The sequence below is a fragment of the Anopheles coluzzii genome, chromosome 3, assembly GCF_943734685.1.
Source record: "Anopheles coluzzii chromosome 3, AcolN3, whole genome shotgun sequence".
NCBI classification, from domain to species: domain Eukaryota; kingdom Metazoa; phylum Arthropoda; class Insecta; order Diptera; family Culicidae; genus Anopheles; species Anopheles coluzzii.
Window position 1 is genome coordinate 62512023 of NC_064671.1, and position 17694 is coordinate 62529716.

Genomic DNA, 17694 nt, shown 5'->3' on the forward strand with positions numbered 1-17694 from the left:
TATTTATCTTAAAATGAACGATGGAGATTTCAACAAATAAGAAGTAACATACGAATACTTTTAGAGATCTAGTTCATATTAATGATTAATAAGCACTGTTTGTTCAGAGCTTTACTGTGAGAAATGACTATCTATTAATGATTTTTTTTTGCAACAAGAAGATAACAAAAAATAAATATGAAAAAACTTCTTTAAAAAAGATCTTTTTAATAAAATAAATATTTAACATATTTTAGACAGCCACTAAAAAAACACAAATTATAATTATATCGCTTCTTAAAAGGTATACATCTTCTTTGGAAAGAAAATTGCATGATTACAGTTCTGGTATAAATTTAAACTGGAATTAAATGCTTCATTAGTACCAATTACATATTTTAAGTATAATAAGGAATACGAACAGGCATTAAGTATGAAATAACTACTTCCATAATTATTTTGTGTTATTATTTCGATTTCTATTCTGTTTTGCTTGAAAGGAAAAGAGTTTTCTAAAAAATATTTTTTTTTAGAATTTACTTTTCTAAATCTGAGCTTCAGTTATTGATTATAGTCTTCTCAATTAAACACCCAAACTATAAAAAATCTTCTAATAATTTTAATCTTATACTTCAGCACTAAAATAATTTTCAAATTTATTGTTTGAAAATTTTAATAATACGTTATAAGAATCTGTTATAAAATGCTGTTTGTCAGCAATAAGTTAATTTATTTTAGAAAAAGTAAAAAAAAGTGCTGCAAATAGTTTAACCATTATCACAACAACAACAAAATAGAAAGAAAGGATAACCTACAATAAAGAACATAACAAAACATATTTTTTTAATGCTGGCAGGCTTCCTCACTAACAACTCATTTCATTATGTGCTGCTTTTATCCGTCCTAAGGATTACGTAGCTAAAGGAAGTGCACCGTACGAATGCTGTTGTTCCAAATGAATGGGGGAACTGCGATTAGCAAAAAGCACAACACAACTACTTAACTACGGTCTAATGGAGAAACTATCGAATTTCGCACGAGCTGTAAACAACATTATGTACGGTGTCTATGGCAAATGCTAACGCGCCACCCAGAAATAGAATGGTACAACAACGGCTAGCTGCGTCAATGGTGGCCGTGTGTCCGAAAGGGAATAGTAAGAGAGGAAAGCGTAGCACAATCGCAATAAATATCAACTCGCTCTGAAGCAATCGTAACCTTTATCGCCAGAATACAGAAGTCGGTCAGGAACATCTGCATCGGATGAGGTCCGTAACAGGGAAAAGGAAATACAAACACAGAGATGATGCTCACATTAATACAACCGGCAAAAACATCCCGCTGCGTTTGATGAATGTTTTTTTTACGGAGAGTATCGCTCGGAAATCAAAACAACTATGTTATTATAAACAATCAAACATTCGGTAACAAAGATTTTCTGGCACTCACGCCCAGAACTTGCGTGGTCATGTATGCATCGCACTCCCGTACTCACCATTGGAATGCTGTGTGCCGGAAGTATACCTTCCAGTGTGTGCTGTTCCGGCATCCTTCGCATCACCATGTCCGACTCGTCGCAATCGGTTATCGACACGACATCGCTCAGCGTACGTCCACCGTCGTCGTCTTTGGCCAGGGCAGCAGCAGCTACCAGCTCATCGTGGCGCGGGTTTGCTGCCGCCCCTTTACCCATCATCTGTGCCAGCCGCTCTTTCAGCTGATCGATCTCTTCATTCTTGTCCGCCAGCATCGTCTCCATCAGATCGGGCAGGGCGGCTTTGTTGATCATCTCGTTCTTGATGCGTTCCTTCAGCACACGGATCTCCTCCTCCTTCGCTTTCAGTTCCGCCTCGAGCCGTTGCTCGTGCTGGCTCCGCTCGGCGCCGTCCTGATTCATGGCCAGTTCCTTCTCCTGCCGTGCAATCGCTTGCTGACTGTTCTCGAGGAACTGTTTCAAGTTGACAATTTGTTTGTCGCGCGTTTGAAGCGTTTCCTTCAGATTGTGCAGCTCGTTTTGCAGATCGTGCACCTTGACGGTAAGCTGTGAGGTTCCTTGGCGGTGCAGCTCTTCGGCACGCAACCGCTGTTCGTCCAGCTTTGTCTGGAGGGAGGAAATTTTCAGCGATTGTTCGGACATTTTTTCTTGCAATACATCGCGTTCGTGTTGAAGCTCCTGTTTAAAAAATAATAAAAAATGAAAAAATAATAATCAATAACTAAAATAAACATTGAAAATATTGGTATGAAACTATCAAACTAGTCAATAACATATGATAGGACAGGCTTCCCTTTCAATACCCATTATTCCAGAATTCCCCGAGGGCAACAGCGGAAATAAAATCATTTTATTCAGTGGTAAACAGAAATCCGTTCACATGAAATCTGAACATGCAACTGATATGAATCGTTTGATTATGACATGGAAAAATGCACCACCCGTCCGTGTTCCTCGACACAGGCTTCTCGACTCCAACGTACAATCCCGAATGTGTTCCGGCCTGGATTTAAATTCTACATTGTTGCATCGAACGTTTGCTCCCGGGGGTGGGTACAAGCTTGTTACCATCGGCCACTACAAATTCTGATCTGCAAATAACGAATGTAAACTGATTCCAAGCTTTCTGACGTTACGTTCGCAGCTAGATGTGACGCAGGTCGTTGCGATTGCCACGCTGTGTACTGGAAATTTGGCTAGCTACACGTGCGGCCTAGATGGATAGCGATGGTACGAGATTAAATATTGGTTTGTAGCCGCTTCAAAATTAATACGCGCTACATTGAAGCGAACACGAGCGAGGGTCCGGAAAGCAACCATTTAATTTAAAACTTGTCCTGAACTAATGACAAGGTGCAGCCTTGTTTAGCTCATTGCGTTGGTAGAAATATTGGATTAGATTTCGACGTTCATTATAATTAGATTTGAAGTAATTATTACTTTCAAACCGACCTTCACCTTTACCGTGACGTTTACCAAAAAAATCATAAATTATTATTACTTACACCAAATTTCAATAAAGAAATTAGTTAAAATTATCAGACAAAACCAAAGTCAAGAGCTGCCTATCACATAGCTAGAGTTTTGGCATTTAAGCGCGTAGTTTGTTGCATTACATTACAAGTAACAGAATTCGGTGTTCAATAAAAAATATACGACGATTGTCGAAGTTTTCAAAGGAGAAATAAATAAGGAATTGGGATGCATTATTATAACAAAAAAAGAAGCAATTTTACCTTTACATTCAAAAAACTAAAAAAAATAATCATAAAAGCGCTGTTTACTGCTGTCCAGCATGAAGTTTGATATTTTATGGTCTATATTTTTCATGGTTCACTGAATATATAAAAGGTGCCCCATACACCATAACAATTATGATGCTCTAGAAAGTATATTTCCAATATGAGAGTCTCTTCCATGCTTTTGATCCTTAATAAACATCAATGATCCAGGCGGCTCAGTGGTCTAATCATTAGTACAGCCGACTCCTATAACAGCCGGACGTAGTTCAATTAGCATCCTGACTTTCATCTCACCATTCGCAAAATGGTTAATTAATAAAATGATTCTATCTATAGAATCCAATGGTAAAAGTAAAAGTAAAAGTGGTAAAAAGTGGTAAAAATAAGTCAGTACACGTCCGGCAGGATCATGATCCCAGTTTGAAAAAAAACTAAACTTTGTACACAGATTTAGGAAAATTAGAATTTTGAAACAACAACTACCAGCCTTGTTTTATATAAAAACAATAATAATAATAATAATAATAATAATAATAATAATAATAATAATAATAATAATAATAATAATAATAATAATAATAATAATAATAATAATAATAATAATAATAATAATAATAATAATAATAATAATAATAATAATAATAATAATAATAATAATAATGAAACAATAGTAAAAATGAAAATAATAAAAAAATCATTATTATTATTATTATATTAATAATAATAATACCAATTATTAACCTTATCATTTTCTTGAACAGCAACAAAGAAGGTTGTGAAGGAGATTACCCCCCGTTGGGTGATCAAGAAAAGAGGCAAGAAGAAAAACAATATTCCAAAACATCACAGAACTTTAATCATCGAAGTACTGTAATTTATATGTGGATGGCAAAAAGCTCAGCTTTCCATAACCTTTCAACCGTGATCACGCTATCAAAAGTCAAACACCCTTAATCTTAATTACTACAAGGCCACTAGAAAAAGGACTGCTTCGTCATCCTCCGACAAACCATACCCACCGCGCACACACCCACAGCTGTCCAAATGCATTATCATTTCATTCCGCAACCTTGCGTAAGAAGGATAAACCACCTGACAAAAACAGCTCAGATCGTGGGATGAGAAGAGAGATAAGAGGGGCCATGATTTTAATCAGCGAAAAGGTGATGCTGCTACGTTTCGGGAGGGTAATAAGAACATCATCTCCCATCTCCTCGTAAATTGTGAGAGGGTGGAATGCTTTTGTGGAATGCTAATTGGATTGACCAAGCGGGAGGTGATTGGAGGGCCGTACTTTTCCCGATGTTATCATTAACTTAACGCGCGCGCCTCCATCACCATGAACCGTCACACAGCGCTTCTTGGCGTGCTGGTTAGCTTTATCAGTGATTTTATCGGTTTATCCTTCCAACGCAAAACGAACCTGAGCGGCGGCACTGTTGCCACGGGTGATACTTACTCCGAAAGGCTCCACGGAGCCGATCAGTTTCCTAAAACCGCCAGCTGCACCGTTCAGCGCCGTCGTCAAAATACCGCTGTCACCGCTGCTGCTATTGCCGCTGCTGTTACCAGAACTGACGCTGCCGGTTGGAAACATTTGGCCGCACCACACCGAACACAAAACACCCCACCACCACAAGCGAAATCAGATACTCCAGGCAATACCGGGAGAGGTTGTTGGCTATTTTTAACACGGCAACAACAGCAGCACTCCTCTGAACTGCTTATATATTTTTATGGAGCACCTTAACAGCGCGGAGCGGTAAAAAGGGTCTGGGGATCACTTCTTCGGTCCGTTTGGGGCAACGCGATATCGTTCACCACGACGTTTTCTTTACTGCTGTTGTCCAGTTTTCTCACACCAACTGCACCACCATGGTAACACCATTCATTCGGCATTCATTCAGGCTCGCCGTCGTCCTGGTCCGTGGCACAAATGAAACATTAATGATGGGGAGAAGGCGCCGCATCCTGCTGCCGCCCTTACTGACACAGCTGCGGAAGACCGATCCGTCGGGCCACCAATCTTTTCTACTTGGACAGATTATTATGCTTCACCGTTTCGCTACCGTTTCTCAGTGCTGGTGCTGGTGTTTTTTTTCGCTTGTCCTTGTCCCTCTATCACATTATACAGCTCTATTGAACCTATTTTAAATTCCATTGTTCAACCTTCCGCACTGGACCCATTTGCAAACGTTTAGTTTCGCTAAAGCTTTGCGCTATCTTCGCCTTTTGCAAAACGGAACATCACAAACGCATTCACATCTTGACATTTTCCGTTCATTCAATATACGTATGCCAATGCCATTACGTCCATGTCATCTCCCACTGTGCTCACCCATCCCCACGCCACAACCCCCGGAACGGTATCGAAAACAGGAATAAGCAATGTAGGAATGTGATTGGACACGTGATTTGCATTTCACATTTCGAACAGAACCGAACCCATGTCGCTAAGACGGCTTAAATGTGCCACAGGTATCCTACCGACCGGCACTGTTCCTTTGCAAGAAAAAAGAGAGGCATGTCACCTACTGGAGGGGATGGAAAAATTGGCTTTCTTTGCATTATAATTCTGGTGGTGCGTGAGGACGAGTCCAGGGAACAGTTGCTGTCAACTTCAGGCCATTCTGTGATGGGCAATGGAGGTAATGAAAGAAACAAACAAAAACCTGCCAGTACCGAATGATAAACAAATACACTTTTACGGGTATTGAATAAGTGGTCGGTGAAGTTTTCATGTTGACATCATTGTTATGCTCAATCAACCTTGTAATCGAGAGTTAGCAGTAGATGATCAAGACATTAAATTGTCTGCTTGACAAGATCTTACTAATTTCACCTACTACTGATTATCTGAAACTTTTCTTCGATGCTTTGATGGTAATGCACTAATGTTCATGAAAATAAATGAATTTAAATAATATTTTGCATTACAAAATGTGCCATAATCTCATAATCTGTAGAAATCAATCATATCAAAACTGAATTTGCATTAAGGGTGTTTTACGGTTTCGACCAGTATATCAAGGACCGCCTTAGAGACCGTCGGGACTGAGTTTATGTGAAAAATCTACACAAAATCACTCGCCAAATAAGCCCCAAATTTTCAGTCCAAAGTAACTGTAAACAAATTATCTGTAGCGTGGAAATAACAGCTCAGCTTTAATGTAAAATATAGTTTTGAAACGATTCATTAAATCGTAGTAAAAGCATTATGATTCTTTTCAGGTAGCAAAATATAGACCAAACTAAAGTCAATAAATACAGTCTTTTCTCGAATTACGCGAATAATGCGTTCAGGATAGTGATGGGTTTAGTTGTAAAACATCCGGAGTGGACTTCGATCCTACTCTGATAATTGCAGAACCGACTGTGGAAGGTAGGTCCGCCCAGCATTATCCAGAGACGTACTGAATCGTCTGGAGCCGTTCGGAGTCGTCCAGAGTAGGCCGAAGTCGGAGTGGCGCGGAGTCGGAGTCGTTTTTTTAGTTGTTTAGAGTCGGCCAAAAGGAGACGACCTTCGAAACAAAGGCCTTTATACGAAGTACACGCGCAAAGAAAAAGACAAAAATAAACACAACGAAATTAAATGCCTGATGACAAGCACATTACACCGGGCGGCTCCAATATCTCCTGAACGACTCCGGATGACTCCGGACGACTTCGGACAACTCCGACTCTGGGTGGAACTAGAAGTCCAGTTTTGGTGGAGTGGAAATAGGACTAACAAAAGTTGCAATCGAATCAGAGTTGTGGGTGCGCTCCAGCGAGCATATCACTAGTTCCGGAGACATTCGCGTAACTCGAGTGTCTAGTAACTCGAGGAAACACTGTATTTTGAAATAGATGATTGTTTATACACAATTGTCGAAATCTAATATGGCGAAACGGAACTACCTGTACCCACTAGTGAAGTGAGCTTGGCTTTCAGCTTGGCTGACTTGGTGAAGTCACTCCTACGTATGGAGGTACGGTCCGGTCCATTCGGGGCTTGAACCCATGACGAGCATGTTGTTAAGTCGTACGAGTAGATGACTGTACTACTAGAAACAGGCCTATAGTGGAATCGAAATCGAAGCTGATCGTTTCTAAACGCAATAAAGATAGTTATGGCAAAGATTCTAGTATGTTTGAGCAACGGTCATCGGATTTTTCATATTCTTATTTGACACAATAACCGTTGATCTGTCATTGCCTCTTCTGTATTTAGTTATCCTATGACTAATTAGTTTACCTAAACATTGTCAAGGAGTTGTACTGTAAATCATGATTAAGTCAAGGATTGAATCCAATTTATTTTAATATGGATCGTAATTTTGCTGGATACATCGTAGTTCAATCCCTATTATTCAAAAGATAATCATCGATTCAATTGGAATCAATCTTATCTTTTGGCTATCATTTTACGTCACCGCGATTTTAACAATGTTTCTTCAATAGTTTAAGTTAATGTGTTTTTAAAGAATAAATATATAAATTGCAAAAAATACTGAAATTTGAAATTAAAATCTTGTAGTTTTGTCCTACAATTAACCGCTTTACATATGGTTTGTAAACACGTATTCATTAATTATCATGCGTCGAATAACAAATGAAAGCTATCAGTTTGAATGCGCAAGAATTTATAGAACCTTTACTGACAACCGCTTCATTTCACACTCAAAAATAAACCATCATCCGTTTTCCTCAACACCTCATTTAAACAGCTTTATTCAGCATCGAAACCTAACTCACCGGAGAAAAGAGATGCAAGTTCTTGGAAATGCAAATGCGTCCCCTTCGAAAGAATAAAGAAACCTAGCGGACCTACCACTCCATCACTGCAACAACTCCGAGGCATCGTACTGTGCCACCACCCTTCCAAGCTGAGCATGATCCAGAAATTAGAATTTAGGTTAGTTCCAGCAAGGCCTGGAGCGTCTGGGTGCGATCACGCACCCACAAACAACAAACGCAATGTGTGTGCCGGGAGTGTTGTAAACATACACATATGCAGTAGCATAGCGACTGATGCTGCAGACGCTCTCCCCCACGCATTACCGGCACGGAGATCATGCAACCAATGCCGTTTTAAAACTGTGATACCATTCTGGGAAGGTTAGAGAAGGGAAGGAAAAACCCACAGAATAAATAATACACGAATGAGATGATCCGACAAGAATCACACAGGAAATGCTTGATCTTCCCCCTCGAGGTTCCTGCAGGGGAGCGGGTATAGTAGCACAAAGAATCCGGATAGCTCAAAGTAGCTCAACAAGCCCAACTCGTAACACTAATAAAACGTCCAGTCTTTTAAATCCCAGTACAGCTGCACTTGATGAGAATCTTGCATCTGATGGGGGATACACACATTACGCACATCAGCACTTTACAAAATGGGTTCTCGAATCATACAAACATCCTAACGGAGCAAAAAAGGGGGCCACACTATGACGCGCGCTGGTGCTGTTACTGCTACTGCATGACGCGACAGTCGGAAATAATCGCTCATCATTTGCGTACACGTACATCATTCACCAGACACACAGACCAAATACATTGCACACTATTAATAAACGCTCTACACCACAACAGGCGAAAGGCCACCATCCGAGCATATGAACCACCCCAAACAAGATCGAGACAACTGTTCAGCGCGCTTCTACTCGATACTACCGTTCCTGCTGCAGACAATTTATCACTAGCGCACTCCCAAAGTGATCAGAGCGAGTTCATATGCCATATGGGAGGAAAGGGGGATTGCTTTCGCATCGAACGCACTACTCGGTTTACACCGATAGATTGATCGTGGAGTATTAAACTACATACAAAAATGTACACCCCGAACACGAAAATACGCGGTACACGATACGCGGTTTGCTGTAAAGTCTTCCTGCTGTACCGACGAAATACTGACTGAGCGGACACTCATGGTTAGAGCACGAGACCGGCAAACGTCGGTGTTCCCCTTTGCGCGTCCCAACCATTTGGGCGTTTAACTTTGGGCGGCTGCGCAATGTAATATGGTTTAGGTTAAATATATGAGAGCACGAGCGAGCAATGAAGAGAGGCAGAGAGAGAGAGAGAGAGAGAGAGAGAGAGAGAGAGAGAGAGAGCGATTCCACAACGCAACTACACCAGAAAACGGTTCTATGTAGAGTGATCTCAAACAAACCCCCACCGGACGATCACATACACTTTCTCTTTCACTTCTTCCCAACGATCATAAAGACGTCATGTACGGATATCGCACACAGTCGACAAATTAAGATCCTCAATCGAGCACACGACGATCGAATGCTGGCAGTGTGAGGGAGAAATAAACTTCATTCAACAATATTAGTGTTGCAATGTAGTGGCGATCTGACGTGATAGAAATTGACAATGGTTTGCCATTCGGAATTTCTGTTGGACGCTAGAGCTACAATCAAATGTCTTAGTTCTGTCAAAGCTGACCTACTGATGTCACATGGCATTGAACATGGAAATACAGCAAACACCAATGCAGGACATTTCACGGCGCTGGCCTAACATCCCAGACGTGGCTGATCGTTTGGTTGATCACGAACACGTATGACATTGACCGGACTTTGACTTTGCTGGTCGTTCCCATGATTGGGAAACCGTCCGTCACCCAGTGGGACATTGAAGTTCAGCTCGCGACACCATATAGAAACGGTCACTTTGGCTGTCACCGAGCACACACTGAGAGGGACGACTACATTTCCATACCGAAAACACGTTTTGGTTCGAAATGTTTATTTTCACTTGCTTGCAGAGTGTTCGGAAGGCAAAAAAATCGGAGCAGATAAGTTACTTTGCAATGGCTATAAATATCACAGCATCATTCAAGGTCCGGAGGTTTCATATCAAAACATAGACCCAGTGAGTGGTAGTGAGCTGTTGATCCTTAATATCCAAGTGAGTCGTATCGTTTTCACGCAGAGATTCAAAACACAAATGGCGAGTAAACAGGAACTAGCTATAAGTGGCGTGAGAATGACTTCATCACTCATCGCACACGTTAGTTTGCATCTTAACTTGTTGTACCCAAACATAAAAAAAAGCTTAAAAATAGGGTTGTAGTTAATATTGACGATGATTGACTCTTTGGCACGCAATGTAGGTAACGTTTTCACCATGGAATAGAATTGCTTTTTCTTCTACAACAGCTTATGATTGGCACGACCGTGCCAAGCATAATGAAGCTATAAGTCACTTAAACCAATGTAACAAAGGATAATGGCACACCCATTCCCCGAACCATGTAACAAAGTAAAGAAGGAACGTTTAAATCCGTCACTTACCGCATAACCTCCTCTGATGTTGCTAATTTGCATCTCCAGATCGTTGATACGCTTGATAGCCACGTCTTCAACGCGCGAGTGTCGATGCAGCTTATCGAATATCCGTTGCACTTCATCGACCGGCAGCGGCGTTACTTTCGGTTTATCGCCACCGCCATTCGGCGAACCGCCGTCTTCTTCCGCCGCACCGTCCCCACCAGCCCCACCGGCACTCCTGCGCTGCCGATGCAACGGACTGTCCTGGTTGACGGACACGTCCTCCGAAGGGCTGCTGCATCCCACCGAAGCGCCCGACGTCGAATGAAGCGTCTCCAGATTCTTCGTCTTCCGGTCGAGCGTTTCCTCGATGTCGCGCAGCTGCACGGTAAGTGCCTCCAGCACAATGCTCTGCTCGGCCGACGGTTGGCGCTGCCGCAGCTCCTCCTCCAGCTTGGCAATCTTGGCGTCGTACCCGCGGCCGGCCAAATCCGTCCTCACGCTTTCCATCTCATGGTGGAGTGATTCATTTTGCAGATTCTGCACGTCGATGTACTTCTCGAGCTCCTACAGAAAGCGGAAGGAGTCGCGGCATACTTTACTACTTGCGCTCCTGGATCTCGCAGCACTCTCCGTCCTCTCTACCTACCTTAACCTTCGTCTCCAGAACGTGCTCGTTGATGGTTTTGCTTTCGATCTGCGTCTCTAGCTCGGAGATAATTTCACGCAGCGTGAAACCCTTATCGATGGAGTCCTTCAGGTCGGCTTCCATCTTTCGCAACCGGTCATCCCGATCGGCGATTTGCGTCGTAAGCTCCTTCACCTGCTGTTCCATCGATTCCAGCTGTTGGCAACAATTGGCAATGCATCCGCGTGCACAGAGCAAGCACAGGATGGGATTATTACTAGTCTTTTTTTTTTTTACTTTTTCATTTTCCTTTTTCCATCAAACTCTCTCCCGCTCCGGAAGCTAACCAGCTATTCTCAAGCCTACGCACATCTTTCGATTGATTCATTTTCAAACTTCAAACGCCTTTTCACCATGAACACGTAATCCATTGCGCTTTCGCTTTAGCTTTTAAAGTCAATTTCTAGCATTATATGAAACTACTACAGCTGTTTTGTACAAGAATGCATAAGGGGAAATTTCCAAAATGCAACTCAACTGGGAAAGGTTTACGGTAGTCATTCTCAATGGCACTCTCTATGAGACGATGGTTATGGTGATGGTGGGGGTCTAGCATTCCAAAATGTTTCTCTTCTTCAATTTCACAATTCACAATACTCTGTTTATGTCATACACTAAAATTAATACTCAATACTAAAAAAAGCAACTGTTGTGGAGGCTCTCCGGACCATGCCATATTAATCCTATCCTAGTCAGTCTCGTGATAGATACTACTGGAAATGAAAAAGAAGTGACGATAACGATGCAAGATGAGATGAGAGATATGGGAGCTATAAGCATTAACATGAGGAGGGACATAAAATCCATCTCCACTGTGGCACTGCATGGGTTGGTGTTTCGGAATTACCGACGAATGGGTTGTATGCTTGAGGGGTAAAAACTACAGCCGCCTTGCGCTACTCGGAAAAGAGAAAAGTTGTGGCGGAAGCAAACCGAACAAAGTAGAACAAAATCGATAATGAGATTTCGCACAGGACAAAGTTTTTGCGCTGTAATAATTGAGTGCTTATTGAAGGGCAGAGAAGCGATAGAGCCACAGTTTTACTTTTAAAATAAAACTTGTACAAAAAAATAAAGATGAAGCAATATCCGTTGCGCTACTTTCGTTATCTGTTCCACGCTATTTTTTCATTTCATTTCCGATTTCACAGTTAATTAATTTCATATCGTTTAGTGTGCTATAGGGTGGATGTATATCGTTTAGTTTGTATATCTGTACACTAACAAATTTTATCATCCATCAGATGATAAGCATAACTTATCCGTTCTCCATTACTTAATAATACTGTTGACCACCATTGAGAATGTAACCATGACCATTCAATATTTTGGTAAAGCTATATCATGTTCTGTGTTCCCTGTGTTAAATATATCAGCTTGATTCTGACCCAAATGACTCTTGTTTTTATCGCACAAAGCATATACGTCAATATTTGTACCTTTCTAATGATTGTTCAGTGCTATTATTTGCTAAAATACCAATTACCAGAAAAAAAGCGAATCTAACTAACAGTGCATATGCGCACCCAAAAACGCTACGAATACCATGAAGCTGTGTTTGTGTGTGTACTGAGGTGCTGCTGTGTACCATAATTACTACTCAAAATTACACCTAGGAGCGCAGGGAGTTGTGGGAGTTTCATTGACACCTTTAAAACTAAACTATCACTACCACTTACGTTTGCAGCAATTGCCCGACACTCTTTTGCATATCTACAGTCGCTCACGCATAGTCCCTCCTAATAAGGCAAGTGGTGAAGAAATAAGAGTGGTGCATTCACGACGAGCCAAACGAGAAACGTCGTACGTCGTGAAGGGGAGAAATAATAATAATGCGAGGTAATACGAGAGATGAAATAAAATCCAAAAATCAAATCAAATCAAATCAAACCATATACCAATCCCGAAAAAGTTGGAAATTACAACAGATACATTAAAGTTTACATTAATACAGTTAAATATCAGCAGCAGTTAGTTCGTCGTAGACGGGTAAATAATTTACATTAGAATTCACACGGACGTTGTTCGTTCGTTGTTTCGTCCGTCATGTGATTGTTGACGTTGATGTTGAATTGTGTGTATGGTGCGAAACACGCGTGTAATATGTGAGTGCATTTACAGATGGTGAAAGCGTTGCATACAAGAAAGAAAGAAGAGAAGAAAATACAAGAAAGGCGAAAAACGACACGTTAGTATATGGGGGTAGTACATGTAGGAGCTACAGGTGATGATTTCCAATCCAAGAGTTACGTGGCATCGTTATGGCGCACTAATGTAATGTATTAGCCTGCAGCAGCAGCAGCAGCTACGGTGCTTCGCATAAGAGGTGTGTGCATGTTTGTTGTGCTTTGGCGCCGTTAGTCATTACGATTATTACGAACTCTCCTACGTCCCAATGCTAATCCTTGTTGTTTGTTCCACAAAGATACATTTTAAACATATGGTGTTATCTTTACAAACACACCAATAGCCTCCCGCGTCGCCCATAAAGCATCCATGTGTTCGTTTGTGTATGTGTGTGTACGAATGGGTGTGTATGTGAAGGAATTGTGTATTTATTGCTCTCTATCCTTAATACCGGCAATGCCCAGCGCGAAAACCCCCCATTTGGTGGGCACGCGAACTCACAACACGCCACAGATGTGGAAGAGCAGGCAAACCCCCCATATCCCCTCGTTCGCAGCAGCCAATCGGCGACAGGCAATGGATATATATGTACGGATGGCCAGCACCAGTGCACAAACACCCCGTATTGAGCAACCCACACAACACAACATTCAAACACCCACACAGCACGCCTTTGCTGTGCCGGACGAAGAAACTTACCTCCTTGCTGGCACGCTCAAAGTTCACCTTATCCTTTTCCTTCTCGCGCATCGCGCCCTTCAGCCGCTCGATTTCCTTGACGAACTCGTCACGTTCCTGCTCACGTTCGGCGGCCTGATCTTCCAGGAACTGTCGCGTTGCTTTAAGCTGTTTATCGGCCGCTTCAATCTGCCGTCGGTCACATCACACAAAGCCCAATCAATACCGGTGGTACCGGTCGGGACGGTCACATCGTTTGCGCCAGTGTATCGGCGTTTCATCGATTTTCCATAGAAATTTGGCATGTATTTTCGGCGTTTCATTCATCCAGCGTGAGCCGTCCAGCCACCCCGAGGAATGTTGCATAGCAAAATGCGCGCACAATACCATATGGTACAGCATCAGGGCCAGGAGTGTGTTCGGAAGATGGAACATGAAAGTAAAAAAAGAAGAAGAAAAACCGGTTTGAGACGAAGGCGCAGAAACAATATAGGATAATGTGGCAAACTGTGACATCGTAAGACAGTTCTCGGAATGGCGTCAGTCTCGGCAAGCATCTCAGATAACAATAACAAGAAATGGCAAGAAAGTTGAACCCACCCGGCCTCTCCACCGTGATAAGCAATTTTGGGCGGCTTGAAAAATAACAGCTGTTTACAGACAGGAGGCGCCACGGCCGTCGGTAGGAATGGGTGGAGAAGAGCGGCAGCGAAAATGATTGCCAGCGAAAGGATGTTTTCTCTTATCTGGCATAAATTAAATGAATGATCGTTCACATCACCAGAGGAATGGGAAAGAGAGGGAAAAAGAATGGAAAGCACATCATTATTATGCCTTTCCACCTCTCCCCATCGTCATTAACATTGTCAATGGAGATTTGATTTTCTCGGTAAGGATTTTTTTTGCTTCAATCACCATCTAGCGGGTTGATTGCGCCCCACACTCTACAATGTTGAGGTGAAAAGATTGCTCTTCATGTAAAGCTCAAGTGCTGATGACAGTTTTCATTAAACTTGGTAAACGAAACAGCACCTCTTGACTAAAGCTCGTCCAGGAAGCCCGTGTGCTAAACCCAAACCCATATGCCTTCAATCTGCTGGCAATCCAAAGAGAATCGATAGGTTCCGACGTATCTAGGGCAACATTTTCATCCCGCCAAAGGTGAAATGTTGTTCACACATGCTTGTGCGTACGCTTGCATAAATATAATCTACGTTAGAGGGAGCAAGAGCAACACTTTTGCCTTAACACGATCCATTTGCTTGATTATTGCGACATTTTCTGAGCACATTCTGCTCCACTGTAAGGTGTGAATGAGTCCAACCAAATTGTTTAAATTATACCACACAGCACGATCGAAAAAAAATTAACCGAATGCTGATTTCAAAACATTAATGGTGCCTCCCCTTACAAACCCTACCTGCAATTGCAAATCCATCCGGTCGCGCTTGCCATCCTCCAGGTAGCGTTCCCCTTCCCGGCAGAAGTCTTCCACCAGCTGCAGCAGCATCGAACTGTCCTCGATCGTTTGATCTGCCCCCGCACCCGTGGTACTGCCCAGCAGCACCTTCGCACGCTCCTGCAGCTCCACGAACGAGTTGTTCACACGCTGCGCCGTCGGCAGTAGCGCATTCGTCCCGTAGCCTTCGCTAAACTCGACCCGCTGGCTGTTGAGCTCGAGCAGATGCTGCTTCGTTTCGGACAGCTCGCTCACGAGACTGCTCTGCTTGCTGCGCGCTTCGGCCAGCTCCGATTCGAGCAGTTTGCGCTCGTCTTCCGACTTGAGCAGCCGATTCTTCAGCTCGTGCAGCTGCATGTTCAGTTCTCCGTTTAGCTGCAATCCGGTCAGATCGATCGGAAGGCTACGGCAGCCATGCGCACCGTTCGATTTCGCATCGCTCAGTCGGTCCGGTCCATCCTGTTGTCGCCCAATGTTTTCATCGAACGAGCGAGCACTTTCGAGCGCTTTACCGCGCCGTTTCAAACCATCTTCCTCCTCGCAGCTGTCATTCTTTTCGGACACCCGATCGGACTCGTCCTCTTTCGTGGTGGTACCGCTGGACGACTTTTGCTTGATACGCTCGGACAGGGCAAGCAGACTGAGCGCTTCCGCCCGCAACCGTTCCAGACACTCTTCCAGGTTGAGGGAGATGTTTTCCGGCTCCGTGCCGTCGTCACGCTGCTGCTGCGCCTTTGCCGACACGTACTCGACCAGCGATGGATCCTCAATGATGGATATGATACCGGACACGTCGGGAGCGAATTTGAGCAGTTTGCATGATGCCAGGAACGATACGTCCGTAACGTTCAGTGCACTTTCGTTGGCGCTGCAGTCTACTGCCGACGGTTCGTGCGTCTGACCATCCTCACTGCCCAAGTCAACCGTTTGCTGCGATTCATTGGCCTGCTGCTGCAACTGCTGGTAACGGTGCAGCTCCTCCAGCACCGTACTGTTGAGATCCTCCTCGCAGATGGAGAAATATTTGGCCAGCCCGCCGACCACATTGCGCAGCGTCGACGAGAGCTCGCGCAGGTTATCACGCTCGCTAATGATTTTGTCGAGCCCCCGGCTAGAGTCAAAGGTTGTGTGGCGTTTCAGCTTACGCTGCAACTGCTTCTCGAAGTCGTTCCTCATTCGGGCCATCTGGAAGTATGGATATTGATTGGGGGCGCATTAAGGGTTTGATGATTTTACGCACACCAAGCAAAACTGCGGCCTTACCTCTTCTTCATGTTTGAGTTGCAGTTGAGCGATTTCCAGCTGGCTCTTGGCCGTGAACTTTTCCCGCAGCAAAACCAGCTCCGGTGGCCAATGGCTGTCCTCGAAAGAGCTGTCACTGAGAAGAGCCTGTAAAGAGAAAGCGCATTGAATGTAATCAAAAGTGGATAAGTTTGTAAACTTCCTTTTTTTAGAATTAAAAAAAAAATCATTGAATTTCGCGTTCAGTTCTGGCAACAAATTATGAAAAAACTTCTAACCCAAATCAGATTTTTTCTATGATCAGGGAGCGTATAAAACCACCACTCGGTACTGAACACACGTGGCGTCGATAATCCTCCCATCGACGACGCCATAACGCCGTTAGAACCCTAATCATTTGCCTCCCTTTGCATCACTTTGAGTTTGTGTACGTATAGGGTGGTTCATGTGGTACACAAAGAAATAATAAAAAAACATACACACAATTGAAAAATTGAGCATAACAAAACATTACTCGGACAACTCCTACCCTTACCATACGGAACCCACAGCTTGTGTTTCAATGTTATACAGATTATTGTTTGTGAAAGAGGAGCGGTTATTGCCGTTCGAATGATGTAAACAAAGTCGTAACTATCGAGCCTTCCTTACACGTGCACAAACATACATATATAGAGAAGTACTTTTCCTTTACAACTTCTCTTCCCATATTGAGCTGGCATAACCATCGACTCCACGCGTTGATTAATTCGTGGGGACTGAAACCAATTAATACCACGAAACACGCTCCAATCAAATCGATTCATTTTAAGCGGATGATGATCATGGTATTGTAAAAACAGTCTCATCGATTTCGAAAGAAATTGATGACAATTTGGGGTTCGTCGTGTCTTGTCTAGAAGCAACCATAACAACCTTCCATACGACTGTAAAAGAACAAACGCACAGACACTCTGCCCATGCCAACCCAATGCCATTGATCTCTATCACAACATGCCCCGCGCATGCTGCCCAATCCA

General features: G+C 43.0%; 1 protein-coding gene across 3 annotated transcripts in view; it reads right to left on the bottom strand.

Moving 5' to 3' along the window:
- LOC120955048 (A-kinase anchor protein 9) overlaps positions 1–17694 on the bottom strand; it is a 39186-nt gene that overhangs the window by 4968 nt on the left and 16524 nt on the right. For 2 of the 3 annotated variants that reach the window (XM_040375521.2, XM_040375518.2), the window contains 7 exons: positions 16697–16822; positions 15395–16618; positions 13996–14163; positions 12849–12908; positions 11131–11325; positions 10506–11048; positions 1475–2152 (listed from right to left, as the gene is read on the bottom strand). In XM_040375521.2, the coding sequence (XP_040231455.2) occupies positions 1475–2152; positions 10506–11048; positions 11131–11325; positions 12849–12908; positions 13996–14163; positions 15395–16618; positions 16697–16822 (2994 nt within the window). The remainder of the gene's footprint in view (positions 1–1474; positions 2153–10505; positions 11049–11130; positions 11326–12848; positions 12909–13995; positions 14164–15394; positions 16619–16696; positions 16823–17694) is intronic. The other variant, XM_040375520.2, reaches the window with a different exon arrangement.